Source organism: Pangasianodon hypophthalmus, chromosome 28 (assembly GCF_027358585.1).
Source record: "Pangasianodon hypophthalmus isolate fPanHyp1 chromosome 28, fPanHyp1.pri, whole genome shotgun sequence".
NCBI lineage: Eukaryota > Metazoa > Chordata > Actinopteri > Siluriformes > Pangasiidae > Pangasianodon > Pangasianodon hypophthalmus.
This window is the reverse complement of record NC_069737.1, coordinates 7,651,381-7,671,349: the sequence shown is the minus strand read 5'-3', so window position 1 is coordinate 7,671,349 and position 19,969 is coordinate 7,651,381. Positions and strand designations below refer to the sequence as shown.

At 37.6% G+C, this 19,969-nt stretch overlaps 1 protein-coding gene across 1 annotated transcript; it reads left to right on the top strand.

The window, feature by feature from the left end:
• The first annotated feature begins 1,455 nt into the window (after positions 1-1,455).
• btr12 (bloodthirsty-related gene family, member 12) lies at positions 1,456-19,815 on the top strand. The gene is made up of 14 exons (XM_026943240.3): positions 1,456-1,659; positions 2,554-3,182; positions 3,401-3,496; positions 7,780-8,013; positions 9,527-9,674; positions 9,812-9,838; positions 10,343-10,872; positions 11,913-12,024; positions 15,234-15,886; positions 16,728-16,823; positions 16,987-17,220; positions 17,430-17,577; positions 17,859-17,885; positions 17,989-19,815. The coding sequence occupies exons 1-14, from the start codon at positions 1,653-1,655 to the stop codon at positions 18,540-18,542; spliced, it is 3,495 nt and encodes a 1,164-aa protein (XP_026799041.3). The 5' UTR covers positions 1,456-1,652; the 3' UTR covers positions 18,543-19,815.
• Positions 19,816-19,969: the final 154 nt, after the last annotated feature.

The following is a 19,969-nucleotide window of genomic DNA, read 5'->3' as shown; positions in this document are numbered from 1 at the left end:
AAAGGCTTTGTGCCGTGGTGGAGCATTAAACAGTATCATTTACTGGATTGCGGCACTGCTGAAGCAGCAGCAATGCTTGCTGAAATCTTCCCTCTAGAGGCAGGAAGTGGGTAAACCACACAAGTTCAACACTGTATTAGTACATCTTTGGGTCTATTTTCCCATATATATATATATATACATGTCTTGCAAATGTATTAACCATTGAACTTTTCCACATTTTGTAGTGTTAAAATATCAGGATTCAGATGTGCAAAGCTGACAGAGATACATAGAGATGAGATGGTGGTTCAGTAGTTTCTGAAATTCTCTGACATCTGGCACTAATAGCCATGCCACGGTCAAAGTCACCGAGGTCATAATTTTCCCCATTCTGTTTGATGTTGGATTTGAACATTAGCTGAAGCTGTTGATGTGTATCTGCATGATTTTATGTGTTGCGCTTCTGCCACATGAATGGATAATGATTGGATATTGCATGCGGCTACAAGTGTTCTTATTAAAGTATCCAGTGAGTTATATATATATATAAGCACTGTGCACTGTTCGCCTGCTCATTTATGCAGTTATCTAAATCAGCCAATCATGTTGTAGCAGCACAATACATAAAATCATGCAGATACACATCAAGAGCTTCAGTTAATATTCACATCAAACATCAGAATGGGGAAAAAGTGTGATCTCTGTGACTTTAACACTGGCATGGTTGTTGGTGCCAGATGGGACGGTTTGAGTATTTCAGAAACTGCTGCTCTCCTGGGAATTTCACAACACAGAGTTTACACAGAATGGTACAAAAAACAAAAAACAGAGTGAGCGACAGGAGAGAGAGAGAGTATATATATTTTTATAAACTGTATATATATATATACACAGGGTGTCCCAGACGTCTCCATACGTAGGGGAAATTAACACTTTTCAGCAAAATGTCTTCCGAAATGTATCATACTTAGGTGATATTATATATTTTTTTCAGATAGCCTTTAAGAATGCCTTTGATAAAAGAAGAACGTATTGAAATCATTCTCGTGGCTGGATCGGAAGGCTGCTGCGAGGTTGCGATGGATGTGGCAGTTACATGCCTAACACCAGATGTGTTAACACGAGTTCATCATGAGTGGGAGAGACGAATCTGTGTGTGTTACAAAGACATTTTGCTAAAAAGTGTTTTTTCATTTCCCCTATGTATATTGTGCATTGCGCTTCTGCCACATGAATGGATAAGGATTGGATATTGCATGGGGGTACAAGTGTTCTTATTAAAGTATCCAGTGAGTTTATATATATATATATATATATATATATATATATATATATATATATATATATATATATATATATATATATATATATATGTATGTATAAAATGTATGTGTTCTCAATGTTTTTCCCCTTGTTTGTTTAATCATGTGATGCCGCTAGTGTATCACCACCCACAGCTTAGCCACACAAACCCAACCTCTGAAACTCACGCATCATTTTGCCACACCCAGAAAAAGGTAGGACGACTTTCTTCAAACAGTTTGCATTTATGTGTTTGCCTCTCGGAGAAAAGTGGAGAAACAGGTTTAAATCCCGTGTCTGCCTAGGAACAACTAAAAGCCACTAAAACAGAAGTGAAGAATTAACAGAGCACAAGACAACATATCACCATGCAGAGTAAGTCATCAAGACAAACTTGAATTTTCTGCCTGGTTTCTAGTTATTGCTGTTGCTTTTTTAAATTTTAAAGTGTAAATTGTGGTCTTAGATAGAGAAAATAGAGTAGGCTGTGGTTTGCTAGTGCCGGAGAGATGAATAATTTAATGAAACGACTTAATGAACATGGATTTTGTGGAATACACTTCACAACTTCATAACATTCCTTGCAGTTGTTGAGTTTTAATTAAGAATTGATTACCGTGCTTTATATTAAACACGTTAGATTTTTAGATGCTTCTAGAGAGAATCTTATTTTATACCACACTTAATATATTCAATGAATAAGAAGTTAGTCCCATGCCTTTTCCAAGAACTTGATGAATAAAGGCCAGTGTGAAAGGAATTTATTTTCATTTAGACGTTGACGTCTATCCTGAGCTGCTGCATTCCTAACATGACGTGCATTTCATGGTTATAAGAGGGTTATGATGTTTCAGCAATGAAGCTTGTTTTATTCGGTCTTTTTTAATGACTGTAATTTTTTATAGATATGTTATGTGAAAATGCATCGAGTGCAGGAAGTAGTAAAGGATATGTGTCTTTGAAGCCTCATTTTGTTAACTTTCTGACCATAGATCACTATCCTTTAGTGCTTTTCCGTGTAGGTCCCAGCACTGTACTTGTTTAGTGTTTTAAAAACAAAAAAAAAAGGAGAAAATTGAATTGAAATATGTAAACGAACTGAACTGATTAGGCTTGTGTTTGTATTGCTATGGCATGCAACTATCCAACAACTCATGCAACTATCCAACAGTAACAATAAGATGGGTTTTCCCAGACTGAGACACATTTTTTAACAAGTATCCATGTGCTTTGACAATAAAGAATAAAGTGTGTATCTCGTTCTCCCAGGCCTGGCGTCTAGAGGCCGCACATTGTCTGAAGAGCAGTTCTCATGCTCCATTTGTCTAGAGGTGTTTGTGGAGCCAGTCTCAACACCATGTGGACATAGCTTCTGCAAGGCTTGCCTACAGGGCTACTGGAATCACAGCAACAAGATTCTATGCCCCATGTGCAAGAAGACCTTCTCTAAAAAGCCCGAGCTATGCGTGAACCGTGTTCTTGCTGAGATCGCAGAGCAGTTCCAGGGCCTTTCTGTTGCTCAAGTAGGGGGTGCTGAAGGTGTGGCCTCACCAAGACCTGAAAAAAGAGACGAGGACAGCAGTGAGTTCGCCAAACCTGGTGACGTGGCCTGCGACGCCTGCATTGGAAGGAAGATGAAGGCCCTGAAGTCTTGCCTAAGTTGCCCGGGGTCCTTCTGCGAAGCCCACCTTCGGCATCACAAAAAAGTCAAGGCCATGGCCAAGCACAAGCTGGTGGAACCCATCCACCACCTGCAGGAGAAGCTGTGTAAAAAGCACGAGCGCCTCTTGGATGCCTACTGCCGCAAGGACCATGTGTGTGTGTGCCGCGAATGCGCTGAAGTTACACATAAGACACACAATATAATCTCAGTGGAGCGTGAATATAAGAAGCTATCGGTGAGTGGGTGGAATTGATTCTGATACTTTTGGTGTTCACAACACAACTTTAGATTTCCGTTCCAGACAAAGTTTTCAAACGCCTCTGTAATATATTCTGTACTAATATTATTCTCTGAATTTTGAATGCTAGTCCTAATTTTTTTTTTCCATAGCTCACTGGTCATACAAAAAGATTTTGTCTTTTGCAAAAGTAATCGCAATTACATTTTCTGCAGAGTCAACTGGGGACGAGACGATCTGAGCTGAAACATCTGATTAAAGAGAGAGCCAAGAAACTAGAAGAGATCAAGCAGTCCATTGCAGTTATCAAAGTGAGTCCCAGATAATGCCATGAAAATGAAATAAGACCAAAGATGCAGTTTGTAATTTTAGAGCCATCTGCTGACTGGGGGGTGAATCACCACCCCTTCGGCTGAGACTCCATATGTCTTGTGGGTTGCTTTTTAACCCTGCATGTGATCTTTCTTTCTCTGCAGATACATTTATTAGATATTTTGATATACAATCAAAATATAACTAATAATTGTGCTATTTTTAATTGTAATTAAATAGGACCTTGGCAACAACATGTCTGCTGATATTATACATGATTTAAGTTAACTGGTTTGCTTTAGAATATGTTAGGCTGGAAAAACACTATTCAAACTTACCCACAATCCCTACAGAGATATTATTTAGTAAATCTGAAGCAATACTTTGCCACAAAGAATTTTCCCTACAAAACCAAAAAAAAAAAAACAGCTAATGTTTCACAGCAGGAATTTGCCACTTTGCATCATTTCTCATTTGCATAAAATCTATTTGCAAAACTTTATCACAATGCCCAGTAATGTTGTCCAACTCACTAACAAATTGTTAGTCTGAAACAGAGAATCAGTCAACAGTTTCACAATTCATCACTAGCAAACTTTGAGTTGGATTTACACGATGTTAGGATTATTGATCGAAGAGTTCTAGTACAATTCTAACAATCTAACAATGTAACCTTATTAAATTGTAACACAAAACAGTATTTTGTGTAACAGTTTAATAAAGCTATGTTGTAAGATTGTTAAAAATTGATAAAAATTCTTTATTCACTTATTTATTTATTTTAGAGTTTTTATCCTGAAAGTGGACTAATGGCCTACTGGCTTCCTGTTTATGCTATGTTCTGGGTACTGGGGAAATAGAAACGAACAGATAGAGAGCTGACAACGCACACAGGTTAAACCGGTAAATGACTGCATCTACTCACTCTGTGAACGACAAATTTTCATCAGCCATGTTTAACTAAAGGAGCTGACAACGTCATCAAATGTCATCACTTTGACTGGGGCAAATATCACTAAACTCAATCACCAGTCATACCAGTTGGATGAATTGATTGATCATGTTTGCTAGTATGACACTAGTAAATAGTTTGCTGTAAAGGTGCTAGGCTAAGTAAGAATAAAACACAATGGGGTTTGCCTGAAGCAAAGTTATTGTTGCCACAACAAATTTAATTATTTTCCTATTACTGCACATCCAGTTTTATTCCTCTTATGGCCCAGCAGTTTGCCAACAATTACAATGAACAACATTTCATACTATTTTTTTGTTTATAGTTACATTTAATGTAGTGAAAGTTTGGGAAGCAAGTTAGTTCCTGTTATCACTTAACTTCTATAAACTGTCACTCCTTCACGAGCTTTTTCTTTTTTTCTCTCTTGAAGTTAAAAAGACAAAAAATGATGCTTGTCATGTTTCTGAGAAAACGCAAAGAGCAAAGTCCTGAAGACTTTCCTGTGTCTGAAAACTTAAAGCTGTACTTCTAAAGGTTACAAAACACTGACACTGGAGACTCATTCCAAAAAATGCGAAATAAAATGCCAAAGAAAATTTCACCATATCAAACATTATAAACAATTCTTAAAAATGTGTGCATGTGGAACATCTGCCATGCAAACCTTGCAGCAATGCTGTTATAGAAAGTTAATCAACACCCTCTGACCAATTAGAATTCACTTACAGCACTGTGGTATAGTCTATAGCAGTCTATGACAAATATTAAACACAGTCATATTTCACAAGCCTTATGATTTCTTTATGTTTATGCCAAGAGTCTTAAATTCATAACCATGGACCAAAGTTGGAAAGCTTGAGGCCCTTAATAAAGATACTACACAGCAAAAATTATAAGGGTGTACACTACCAGTATTTTTATTATTGGGTGTTGTTTAGCTACACTGTTGATAGACTATTATAAATAAAAAAAAAAGAGTGTATGTGTAAGAGCTTACACACACACGTACATGGACTAGACTTTTATTTGGCACAAAGTGAATTTGGTCAATTCAGTTATTTCTCTGGGAAAAACCTAAAATTGGTCAAATCAGACATTTGATTCGTTTAAACAGACATTTCAAAAGGACTAAATCAAACTTCCGTTCACTAATGTCCAGCCAGCCGACTTCACTTAGCCATTACATCCTGTCACGATAACTGGGCAACTCTCATTAAAAATGAATGACTCCCGGTGGCTAGAGTGAGGACAGAGTAAGGAAAAAGGTCAGCTCTATTCCAGCTGGAGCTCACTTCCTGGCCAGAAACATTTAAACAGCAGCATGAGGTGAAGAAACTAGGGAGATCCATTTGCTTGGCAATAAGGTGCTTTTTTTATATTATGTGAATATTAAAGGTCTAGAGAAACTTTACAAACTGCACCTTTAATATTTTAATGGATTCAAATGTAATGTTTAGTGGGATGTAATTCAGAAGTGATATCAGTCCATCACAAAATGAGTCTCTAGAGTTCATCTCTTAAATTCTGTTAGAGATGTAGTAGAGCTTAACACTCTATATACAGGTGTACATCTGAAACAACAACAGATCTTTCAGGAACAGAAGCTCATTTCTGAGGGTTAAGCTCTACTCTAATAGAATTTAACCCTTAGAAATAATGAAAGAATGATGGATCTTTGATGTAAAGAAGCTCATTTCTGTCGGATCGTAGCTAAGGTTCTTTTACTGAATGCGTCTGTTTGTGCAAACACATGGCTTTCATAATCTGACTTGCCTAACCAGTAGGACTGCTTCAAATATTTACTTTCCACACCCTACCTTAGTGCCTTCAGAAGACTGTGGGAAGTTAGATAAGTCAAATTTTGCATGAGAAGCATAAATGACACTAAATACAGTATGGAAATTTAGACTTTCCAACCGAACCTGTTTCAGGTCATGCCTGTATTAGTTCTATATAACAGGTATTTTTCCTTTAGACAAAACAAGTTTAATGCTATATTGTGTCAATAATGCGCTGAGGTTAGTGTGGCAGCTGTAACCTGGTGTTGCGACCAAATTGCAAGCTGTTAATGGAGCCCTGCTGGAGCTGTATTCAAAAATACAAGGATAATGAAGTTGCGCAGGGAGGCTAATCCAAAAAAAAAAAAAAAAATCCCTCCAGCAAAGTCTATTACTACAGGGATGTTCACTCTTACACGTGCTGTAATTTTCGAGCCGAAAATTGCAAATTATAGGGAAGTGATTGTGTACACGAAAGCAATAGCACTGTAGATTTGATTATGTTCATAGCCTAAGGAAGCCATGGTGTGTTTATTACACTTTCTTTTTAAACCAGTCAGACCAGTCACTGCCAAACTCATGAGCAAGGTACTGGAGGACAGCTTGTAACCATGTTGTGCTCTAACATAATGCACCACTCACAAATCAATGTAAATCATATCGCTACATAAACGATTTGATAAAACTGTAAACTTCAGTAAACCTAATGAGTCATCTATGGCAAACACAGGGGTGGAGAAGTCATAAATTCACATGCTCACTGGAAAAGTGAGAGCTCCAGTCCCTTTTTTCGGTTGGTTTAAACCCAAATGACTAGGCTAAAATGTACAAGCTAACATAATATAATGCAGAAATATGGTGAGCTAGGTAAGGCATTGCTATAAACCAAGGGAAACAAATAGGATATGAATTCCTGTGTAGCAAGAGTACTCATCCTCTTCGAATCGAATTACTAACGTAGCACATTATTTGCACCGTCAACAAAAACTCGCTAAGCAATGAGATGTGATGTTTTCTTTCTGCATCTTTATGCATCTAATATTGAAGTGCCATGTCGTTTGTGAGGTTAAACATTAAGTCAAAACAAGATAATATGTTGAAATAAGGAGTTAAAATAATGAATATGTTGAAATAATGAGATATTAAGTCAAAATAATTAGATAATATATTGAAATAAGTTATTCAGTCAAAATAATGAGATTATAAGTCATTATTTCAACATATTATGTTAAAATAATGAGCTAATATGTAAATTTAAATAACAGGGTATGTCGAAATAATGGGTTAAGTCAAAATAATCTAATATGTTGAAATAAGTTATTAATTTGAAATGATAAGACAATGTATTGAAAAGTTATTCAGTCAAAATAATGAGATGTGTTGAAATAATGACTTGTAATGTTAAAATAATGAGCTAATATGTAAAAATGTTCTGTGCGTTTGTAGTTAAACAGTCAGCGAGACCTCAAGGATTGTTGGGAAATAGATGAACACAACACAAGGTCACAAGGTCATTACGACTAACAATGTGTGTGCATGTATGTTGTAGACGAGCAGTCAGCGGGAGATCGAGGAGAGCTGGGCTGTGTATGCTGAGCTGCAGAGGCTGCTGGAGCAGAGTCAGGCCCAGCTGGTGGAGCAAATCACGTTCCGGCAGAAGCTGGCCGAGGAGCAGGCACGAGATTTGGCCAGCCGTCTGGAGCATGAGCTTAACATGCTCAAAAACAGGAGCTGTGACCTGGACGTCCTCGCAAATACCCAGGACAAAGTGCTCTTCCTCCAGGTATGTGTGTATACAATTACTGTGGAATACTTGAATCTGATTGGTCAGAAGGTGTTGATTAATTTTCTATAACAGCAGCTTTAACAGAGGTGCTGGCTGTAATTCAATTCTCATTCGAATACATTATTGTTTCTATAGTAACAGCCATACAGGGACTTGTATGCAAATGCTTGACATAATCTAAGGCTAATAATAAACTGTAACTGTCCCAGTGAATTTTTTCAAAGGTGCAAAATCACAAAATAATTTTAGGGGAGAGTCCCTCAACTGAAAACGACAAAAACACAAAAACAAGGTGTTTATATAATAAAAGGAATCCACAGATCGCTACAGCATATGCACGAAAAACAGTCAATAAAGTCTTTTTTGAGTGCAAAACAACCCGTTGCGTTTATCATTTAGCAAAATAAAGGGGAAAAAACTTATCTGGTGGAATGAATGTTCGCCTCTAAGCCAAGGTATGCACTGAATCCGAATACTGAAGTCCTCGATGATGATGATAGAAGGTGAAAAAAATCCAATCGTCCGACAGCAAGAGTATCACAAACAATCGGCAATCCGAGTTTCCTTAAAACATGGCGTGCGTTGCAGTTCTTTTTTTCTGATTTGTCCCGTGTTGAACACAGTTTTGATGAAGTTACTTCTTAGTCCATTGATGAGAAGTCAGGGTAAAGAAGAAAACGGAGAGACAGAAACAAAAAGAGTTCTTATGATTGAGCTGAAAACCTTAGTTTCTCAATCATTTGCAGTGAGGTTATGTAAGTGAGAGCCATGCTTGCTCTTAACCAAACAGGTATATCTTATTCTACTGCCGCACTATGGTCAGTTACAAAACCGACTAACAAATAACTTGTTGTTATTTCACAAAGAAAAACATATGTGTTGGTATGGGGAAGTTTTCCGTTAAGGAGGAATTTCATTAGCGTAGTTCCTTTAAAGCTGTTCCTTTAAGTTCTCCTTCAAGGACAGATGACTTTGCATTTTGCAGTTTCTCAGTAACATGACATTTCCTATTATCTTGAAAAGAAAGTGAAGGAACAACTATTTAAAGCTGCTGTAATGTAAGTGAACAGAAAATAACACGTTTTCCACAACATTAATGGTAACTATGAATGGTTAAAATGTATGATGTGTTGTTCTTTAATAAACACAAACTGCTAGTGTTGGCAAATTACTTTGTTAAAAGAGAAATAAAACACTTACTTGAATGAGTGCATTAATATAAGATGTTCTGACCAATCAGATTCAAGAATTCAGTAGTGCCGGTGTATGCCATATAAATAGAACAGTCAGTAATAATAAATGATTACAGTGAGCAGTGTCCTAAATATTATGCCTTAAATGGTACAGAGTGCTCATGAATACACTATGGTAAAAGGCCAAATAATCATTGTAAAATGTAATATATATAATATGTAATATAAGCATCCACCTAGTTGTGGATGTACAGTCTGTGTGTATTTCTCATGTCTGTGTTTGTATTTAAGTCTGACGTGCGATCTTTTTGTCGTAGCTCTTGCCCGCTCTCCCTCCCCCGCCCGAACCAACTGATTGGACAGGTGTGTCCGTGAACACAGACTTGTACCTTGGCACTATCAGAAAGTCTGTCTCTGCGCTCAGTGAGAAATTCCAGGAAGAAATGAAGCGCCTCTATGGGAAAGGTAACATCTTTAATCAGAAAAAAAAATCATGCTGGCTGACACGAATGAGTCATATCTCAATAAAACATACACAGTAATTTGTTTTATTGTTTTATGTTGATGGTTACTCTCAATAACTCTGACTATTCTTTTTACAGAGCTGAGAAAGATGCAGAATTATGCAAGTAAGTGCTATTTTCACTAAATTCGCTACTTAGAAATGGACATTCCACTGACCTAAGTCGTTTCTTTTGATGAACAGCAATACAATTCTACAATTTATTTATCATATTTTAAAACTCCCAACATATCATATTAATTATTAGCTATTTATATCATTCACAGGGACTTGTATGGCAAAAGCTACCTATGAGTTTTTTTAACTCTAAAAAACAGATTTTTAAAAAATGTTGAATTGTATTGAATGTAAGATTTTTATAAGTGATTGTTTATTGGAATGAACATGAAATTGAGCCAATTCCGATTGAGGATATTCCATGACGTAAACAACATTTTTAGAATTGATGCACTTTTAGAAAAGGAAATTAAAATGCGTTATTTTAACCTAAACAGTTGAGCAGCATGTAAGCATCATCAGTTAAATTTCAACAAAACTTCAAAATTTATCAAGTGACTGACTGTAGTGTGTTTTTTCTTTTCTTTTCATTCTCTATAATGTCTTCATAAAGGCGAGGTGCTTATGGACCCATCCACAGCACAGAGAAACCTGGTTGTTTCCGAGGATGGCCGGCAGGTTCATTATGAAGAGGGCCGTAAAGCCTCATCCCAGTCAGACAACCCGCGTCGCTTCAGCCCGGCTCTGTTTGTTCTCGCTCGTGAAGGCCTCTCCTCCGGCAGGCACTACTGGGAAGTGGACTTGGGACGGAAGACAGCATGGACCCTAGGAGTGGCTCGGGGATCTGCGCGTCGCAAAGGAGACATTCGACTCAATCCTGAAGGTGGTTTCTGGTGCTTATGGCTGAAAAACAACGAGGTAAAAGCTCTGGCCTCCAGCAGGATTCCCCTCCAGTTGCCCACGCAGCCACAGAAGGTGGGTGTCTACCTGGACCACGAGGGAGGACAGGTGTCCTTCTATGATGTGAAGGCACAGTCTCACCTCTACACATTCATGGACACGTTCGACGAGAATGTGTACCCCATCTTCAGCCCATGTGCCAATCAAGAGGGAACGAATGCAGCACCGCTGTCCATCACATCTGTGAAACACAGCTAATGCAGCATGGTTGTTTGTTAACTATGTTTAAAAAGCTGCCTGATTCTCAAATATATTACTCAAGAAAGTGTGTATATATATCACAATTTTAATCATTGTTGGATAAGAGAAAATGAAATTCTATATAAACAGCGATAATACTACATGATTCATGTATTTTGATTAATACTACAGTTTATTAATACTCTCTAGTCAAGAACTACCTTTCTGCCGAAATTACTATAGATGAATTTTGGAAGACTGGAAAATATTATGAAAAAATTGGGTTTTGAACAAAAAAAAAAAAAAAAGAAAAAAGAAAAAAAAAATTTCCTGCCAGTAATATATTTTGACATCTCTATTTTAAGAAAACATAAATATATTTTACCAAATTTCCAAATATATTTTTCTAGCTAAGTGTGATTTTCTTACAGTTTAACCATGTGAAGGGTTTTCTCAGGCCGCTGCACAAAATAAAGATGCTGTGGCAATATGAATTTCATTTCTGACATGGACTGAACATAAACATGCTTCATTTTTGAAGTGGGTGATAATGTGCACCCAAGATTACATTAAGTGGAAAGGACTACGACACAAACACATTATTCACGCTTGTACGTTTTGTATTTGCAAATGCATTGTATTTACAGTTTTTTTTTATTGTGGTATGGTTAAATACAATTACTTATTAGGTTGAAAAATGAATAAAAAAAATTGACAATGGACAATGATGGTAGTATGTTATCATGTTCAGACTACTGAAATTAAACTTACATACGTATATTCTTTCTACCACTTGTACTTTGTATGAAGTAATTTTGAACACTTGAACTTTGAGACTTTTGAATAAAAAAAATCAGTGGCATCAATGACATTATTTTCTCTTTCTTCACATGACCAGACCACTTTAAAATCTTTATCAACTGTACATTGCTCATAGAAATACAGAAGTATAAAGCAAGTAGCATGTAAGGGGTTAACTGTTTTTCTTTATGTCTAGAGGGACCCACTAGCCTGGAAGTTCAAATACTAAACAAGGCTAATGGAAAGGGGAGGGGTTGATATTTTTGAGCAGGGAGTCAGCTGTGTCGCATGTCACTGCTGTCTATAGTAGAACGATCACTTCATACAGGGACTCTCAGCAGTTCCAGCTCACTGGTGAGTCTCCATTTTAAATCTTCATCTAACATTATTATTCTATGAAAAATAACACATACATACTGCTAAAACAAACATAAGTAACTATTTTCATTTCATAATTGGAAGTCATGATTTACTGACAGGTACACCATGCTTGGTAGTCAGTTTTGCATGCTGCCAAAACATCAGCACTTTGCATCAGAATACTAATCAAAATCTCAAATTGTGCACAGTCCACATATAAAGCTCTATTCTGGAATGAAGTTATAGATATGAAATGCTCATTTATGAGTAGAGAGGTGAAGCAGGGCAGTGACTAGACTAGTATATTTGGAAATGTTAATCTTGGAAATCTATGAATAGACAGGCCTTGCCTTTCTGCTCTGCCTCTAAAGCTGTGGCATGCTGTTAAGAGCATATGCCAAGAGGCACAACAGCAGGATTGCTAATCAACTGAACATGCCTAGTTGCACAAGTGTTGCATTATGGTACAGTGCTGTGCTTAAGTATTCACCCACCTTGAGCTTTTCCACTTTTTGTAGTATTACCACCTGAAACTGAAAAGGCATTAACTGGGATATGTCATTAATCTAGCCCATAAAGTTGACATGGAGGTGACATGGATACAAATTCAAAAAGTTGTGATTGCATAAGCATTCACTCCTGTTGCTGTGAAATCCCCAAACTAGTTCCTGCACAATCCGTCGCCATCGGAAGTCAAATAATTGGTTGGAAAAGTCCAACTCTGTGCAATTAGTCTCACATTTTCTCAATAAAAATGCCTGTTCCAGTAAAGCCAGAGTTTGTTAGAGAACACACCTATACAAATAGCATCATGAAGACCAAGGAGCTATCTGGGACAAAGTTCTGGAAAAGTCTCAATCAGGGTTTGGTTATAAAAAATATATATATCCCCAACATAGAAACCCAGACCAGCGAATAAATAACAAATAACAAATATCTGCTTTTTTAAAATTGACTTAAAAATGTACTTTTCTACCTTCATGTACAAATGTTACACATACTGTGTAAATTAAATGTCAAAATTCCAGTCCATTTAAATTCCAGGGAGGTCGGGGTTGGGGGGCTCATACTTATGCAAAGCACTGTACTAACAATACAGTCTAAATGCCAGAGCCCACTACCAACATTTTTTAAAATTATTTAATCAGTTATGAAAGTATTTTTTTTTTACATGTCTGTAATACCTGTAGTTCCATATAAATTATACAGGCAACTGTAATATAACTACTGAGGATGTGTGTACTGTAACAGATTAATTACAGCAGCACATCTTATGTTAATACACATATATCAACAGTTTTGACTGAGTTTGTCTGAGTACACATCTCGATATCAGGGCTCTCTCAGGTGTAACAGGGTGGAGGGGAATTACATTTGTGTGAACTGCTGAATTTGCAGTAAGATTTTCTTTCTAATCATGACAGTATCTGCATACTGACTACACAGGAACACATTTTAAAGCACAATGTTATACAGAAGACATGGAAAGTCCAGTGTAGTTAGGATTTTACCCAGCTGATTCCATTGCGTTTGAATGTTATAATGCATATATGGTGCAGGAATTATAGAAAGTAGACTTTAATATTTTCAGCTGTACTTGTGTACTTGAATTATATATATATATATATATATATATATATATATATATATATATATATATATATATATATATATATATATATATATATATATATATATATATATATATATATATATAGACATAAGATGGGCTGCTGTAACAGTGTACATGCCCAGTACAACAATGTTGTCAGTATAGTTTACACTATATGGCCAAAGGTTTGTGGACACCTGACCATCACACCCGTATGTGATCCTTCCCTAAACTGTTGCCACAAAGTTGGAACAATTGTATTGTCTTTCTATGCTGTAGCATTACAATGTCCCATCACTGGAACTAAGAGGCCCAAACATGTTCCAGCATGACAATGCCCATGAATCCTGACTTCAACACCACTGAACACCTTTGGGATTAATTGGAACGCTGGCATTTATGACTATTACTGTGACTAAGACTATGAGTGTTATGGTCAGCGTCCACAATCTTTTGGCCATATAGTGGATATGGAATTACATAGGTATTAGAGACATTTAATATAAAGTGGGGTCATCTTTATTTGTCAAACCAGATTACATAATTCTTTACTAATGTAAGATTTTAAAACAGCTAAATAGTTACTGGAATTATTCAAACGTTAGCTCAGTCAGTATTAGCTATTGGTTATTGTAACATGTGGGAAAATAAGGCAGGATGCAAGTGCTGGTGGTAGATGTGTGCTTTTTTTAGTGCAAATCTACGAATTGTTGTCAGTGTCTGTTGCGGGGGTCTAAATACATGCAGGCAGAGTTAGGAATAATGAGTAATCAATGTCAAAAACAAGAACTAAGACAGGACTGCAATGCTTCAAAGAAATAGCAGGGTATACTATATATACATACTAATGAAGCAGTAACATAGAACAGGTGGACACACTCAGGTAACAAGGAGACGGGACCAAAACAGAAACAACAACATAAGCACTTGACACTCGGGAACCACAGGAACTGCGTGGTGAAGAGGGAATCTGTGACAGTTGTCAAAAGATGAGAACAATAGCCACAGTGTTTATACTTAAAAAGACACAGGTAAACAATTCCAAATTGTAAAGAGGAACAGGCAAAAGGTCAGGCGATCAGCAAACAGAATAACATGGGCAAATCCAAAATCCAAAAACATAGCAACAGGGCACAATCAAAAACCAGAAATGCGAGACACAATATGCAAGGCTTGGTAAGTCAGGTAAACGTACACTGAGCGTTACTTTGCAAAGAGTCTTGGTGAGGGTCCATGTATATATAGGTTGTGTGTGATTGGGAACAGGTGTGCATTGTTAGAATTCAGGTGAGTGTGAACGTGCCGGTGGAGTGTCGTGCTGAGGATAGTAGTTTGTAGGCCGCAATGTGTTCTGGGAAGTGGAGTTTCGGGTGAATTGTAGCGCTGGGGTGACATTTGCCTATTTGGAGTGTCAATACAACAACAATTTTAAAATAATATACCTCTAAAGCAATCTTGAAGCATCCTATGTAGTAGCTACTAATAGGAAAGGTGTAATTATAAGCATGGGGAATGTAAGGAAGTTTTGAAAAAGAAAAAAAAAAAACAAAAAAAAAAAACATACAAATCAGAAAATTTCCCATTTCTTCAGGAATGGCGTCACCTACAAACATGCTAGCAGAAGAGCAGGTCCATTGTTCCATCTGTTTGGATGTCTTCACCAATCCAGTGTCTATCCCCTGTGGCCACAACTTTTGCATGGCCTGCATTGGTGGCTACTGGAAGACCAGCTCCCTCTTCATGTGCCCCATGTGCAAGAAAACTTTTTTCAAGCAGCCGGACATTAGTATCAACACGGTGCTGCGTGAGATTGCAGAGCAGTTCAAGGAAATGAGAATCAAGCCTGTCCTGAAGCAACAGCAGTCCCAGCAACAACATGAGCCAGAGAAACTACTGGAAGATCTGCCCTTGGAAATACCAGAATTGATTCCACCGAGTGGGCCTTTGATCGAGGGAGTGTGTTGCGACGTCTGTACTGGACCTCAGCAACGGGCTGTGAAGTCGTGCCTGGTGTGCCTTACTTCATACTGTGAGGAACATCTAAAGACACACACTGCAAGATTCACTAAACACAAACTGATCGAGCCGGTGCAGAATCTGGAAGACCGCATGTGCAAAAAGCACGAGAGGCTGCTGGAACTATTTTGTAAGAAAGATCAGATCATGGTGTGTGTCCTCTGCACAGAGATGGACCACAGGGCACACTATACTGTGCCGGTCGAACGAGAATGGAGTGAGAAAAAGGTAAAAAGACAAAAAAAAGATTTGTCAGTCCTTGTCTTGGTGTATCCCTGCTTTGCAAATTTTAGTGCTTTCCCTGTTCAAGTAGACCGACTGAATCGGCCAACTAATTCGCAAGCTCTTTTCAAGCTGCATTAGCTGTGTAAAGCCAGTTCTAGACTGTGCAACTGCAGCAGTCTTTTAAGATTATTACTTGTCACACTGTAAGACATGCACAGTGTACACACATGTAACAGACTGCACAGTAACATGTGTTCTCCATGTTAGATTATATAATGATGATCCTCTAATGACACTTAGACAGTCAAGCCTGTGATTAAAGAAAATTACTACATTTTGCTTAATCAGTGTGATCAGGGCTTATGCAGAAAATGGGGTTGCATAAAAAGAAACATTCTTCAAGTGAGCATGAGGTAATAAAAATATTTTTCTGTCCATTAATATGTTTTCATTTACATTTTGCCATTCCCACGATCGTATATGTAGCTGTCCCATGAATGTTGGCCTCCTATTGGTGGCTTTTAGATGAGCGTTATAGCAGCGGTCAGGAGAAGATTTTAATAAAAAGATTCTTCCACTGGCAGAACCTTTTGGTCACAGTGGCACTAAATCAGCCACCAGGGAACATATCATTTGACACATCCTAATACTCCCAATCTTACTCAAGACCAACGAATTCTTTTCATGATGTATGGTTTTTGTCTGCAACAGAAAAATTGGGCCATAAATTGTACAGTGTAAAGCTGACTTTAGCGCAGAGAAAACCCTAAAAATGTGCAGTATTACAAAATCAAATGTAAGAGACAGAGAGTCTTTGATGAGTGTATTAAATGGCAATTAACAGGCTCTGCTAAGAAAAACAGAGGCAGAGGTCCAGCAGATGATCCAGGAACGACTCAAGAAGGTGGAAGACATCAAACACTCTGTCGAACTGAATAAAGTAAGTTTGAATCATCAGCGTACTGTTTATGTTTTATAAGCTGGCATTGCTAATCATCCTATAATGCTGGATAGAAAGCTAGGCAAACTTGATTGATAACGTCACCCTCTTTCATGCAAACGCACATATGCATTTTCTCTTCTTCCTGTCTTGCTCTCTTCAGCACAGCGCTCTTAGGGAGATTGAGGACAGTATGCAGGTGTTCTCAAACTTGGTCCGTATGGTTCAAAAAGCCCAGGCTGAGCTCGTTCTTGCCATAGAAGAGAAGCAGAGGAAAACAGCTCGCTGGGCTCAAGGACTCATCGAGGAACTAGAACGGGAGATTGCCATGCTGAAGACGAGGAACAGTGAGATAGATCATCTTGCTCGCACTGATGACCACATTTACTTTCTTCAGGTGGAGTCTTACAGTAAAATTTTAAAAGAAAGAGACACAGGATGCACAAGTTAACAAATTAACTTGTGTCAAATTAATTTGGTCGTTTTACTAGTTCGTTGTTCATATTCTTGCAGTCTTCTGCCATGACCTTTAAGTTTTACATGTTTACCATTCAAGAATAGTTAAGATTAGGACATTTGACATCTAATCTAAATGTACATCTCTAGAATCTCCCATCTCTAATCATCCATCCACAAACTAAAGACTGGTCTGAGGCCCATGTGCCCACAGATCAGTGTCTGGGGACAATCAGGAGAGCTGTGTCCAAACTGGAGGAAACCCTGACAGAAGAGATAGAGAAACTTGCAGAAACTGGTGGGTCCTGGATTCTTTGAAATGACAATTGTACTCCAAGGGTGCTTTCCTTCCTATTAGTCTCTTTGCTGAGTCTGAATCAAAGGAAAATTCGTGATTCTGGTTGTTATTTGGTTTGGTTTGCTTTCACACTGCACATAAGTAAAATATTCTACAAATATTTTGCCTGTGGGTGTTCAATCCTGAAAACTCTTTGATTCATTGGTCAGAATTGCATTGCTGTGAAAGCTCCTGAATATATATAATGAAACCCAACATGTATTTTTTTTTCTTTCCTACAGAGCTGAAGACTGTTCAGAAGTACTCAAGTACGGTTTGTGTGTGATTTCCCATACAAATGAAATGTCTATCAAAATATTGTGATTCCTTGTTACATCCGAGTTTGTTGGGTTTTTTTTCTCTTTTGTAAAGTGGACGTGACCCTTGATCCTGACACAGCCAATCCTTGGCTGCAACTCTCCGAGGACAGACGACAGTTGCGTCATCTGGGGGCATGGCAAGACCTGCCTGACACACCAGAGCGTTTTGACACAGTGGTCATCACCCTGGGCCGTGAAGGTTTCACCTCTGGCCGCCATTACTGGGAGGTCCAAGTGGGTGAAAAGGACGACTGGTACCTGGGTGTTGCCAGAGCGTCTGTCAACAGGAAAGGGCGCATTGCTATAAGCACGACTCAAGGCTATTGGGCATTGGCTATGAAGAAGGGACAGGAGTACAGAGTCTCCTCATCCCCACCTGTTATTCTTTCTGTCAACCCCAAGCTGAAGAGAGTGGGTGTGTACGTGGACTTTGAAGAAGGACAAGTGTCATTTTATGATGCAATATCAAGAAGTCACGTCTACACCTTCATGGACTCATTCCAAGAGAAACTTCACCCGTTCTTCTACCTGTACTGCTGTGATAAGGCCTCAGACATACTAAGCATCCGTCCAGTGATGGAGTTAACACACAACAAACAGTGCTGAGCACTAATGCAAGGACAATAGGAACAAGTTTAAGTTGGATTTTTTAAAGACCTGCTCAGTGATTGTCTTTTTTGTGTTATGTAACAGTCAATATGATGTTCTGGTGCTTTAAACTGACACCTAGTGGCTGAAGTGTAGTGACGCATCTATGGAGATGCAATTTTTGTGCCTCAAAGTGTCAATAACTTAGTAGCTGACAGGGCTGTTTTTACAGCTAGGTTTTTAATATTACACTAATAAAAGGTCTTAAATGTAAATGTTACCACAGTGTAACTGGTTTGGGGGTCTATGATTTGGAAGGTTTAGAGAAATTTTAATGAGTTAATATATTTGCCAAATTTATCTAACATTTAAATAGTTGTATTAAATTACTAAAACAAATTTGTGCTGCAATTAAATTAGATTACTTGACTAAAATGAAATCCTCTGTCTAGTCATTTGTCATTTATATGTACAGCATTTGGCAGATGCCATTACAGAGAGCAACTTACAGCAGTGTTTTGTAGTGTCTATCAAAAACCTGTCCTAATGCTAGTACAAATAGTTCAGGGACTAAGAATACTATTAAACTGGAACAAATTACTATGAGGCTACAAACTAAGCATCTTGTGGCCATGACTTTGAGACTTCCATTTGCTTGAAAAAGGTTGTGACATTTTTTTCACACATAACAGGATGGTTTCACAGGCCACCCATCTGAAACATCACAGTGAAAACACAACATGTTAAAAACTGCATATAATTTGCTGAACCGTTACATTTGGGAAAGGTTTTAAGGCTAAGTGTTTAAGCAATGACGATGCTTCCTTGCTGTGTACACTCCTATTCCACTAATTAATATTCTGCAATAAACTAATATAATTGCATACATTGCTATACATGTAAATCATGGATTATTATTATCTTTATGTTTTTCAGAAATGTAAGTAATAGGACTACTCAAAGCCATGTCTGAAGGCATGTTATTTATATTCCCTTAGTTATTGATTTACTCTCATATTTTTGATGTACATGAACACGGTGTTCCATAATCAGTTAAATGTTTCTCAGTGTCACCAAGACAATATTTTGTGGCATCTATAACATCATGCCAGGAACATCATCACTGTGATTAAAGGTAATAAAGGGATCTCATTTGTAAACCATTAGTAAAACCATATAACACCAATGGAATGTTGTTACTTGTAAATGTAATGCTCATAGTGGAACTATGACAGTCAGTGCAGGCTATATATTACTTTGTCTGAAACAAAACATGGCATTAGGTGGAAAAAAGTATATGGCCCCAATGTTCTCCATTTAAACAATCAAATATGACAGACTGAAAGACAACTGAGTGTATGTGTCAGCTGATAATTGAGTGGTTTTTATTCATGTTTTATTTTTCCATGAGGAAGCTGGCACTGTAGTTGCAAATCTAGTTGCAA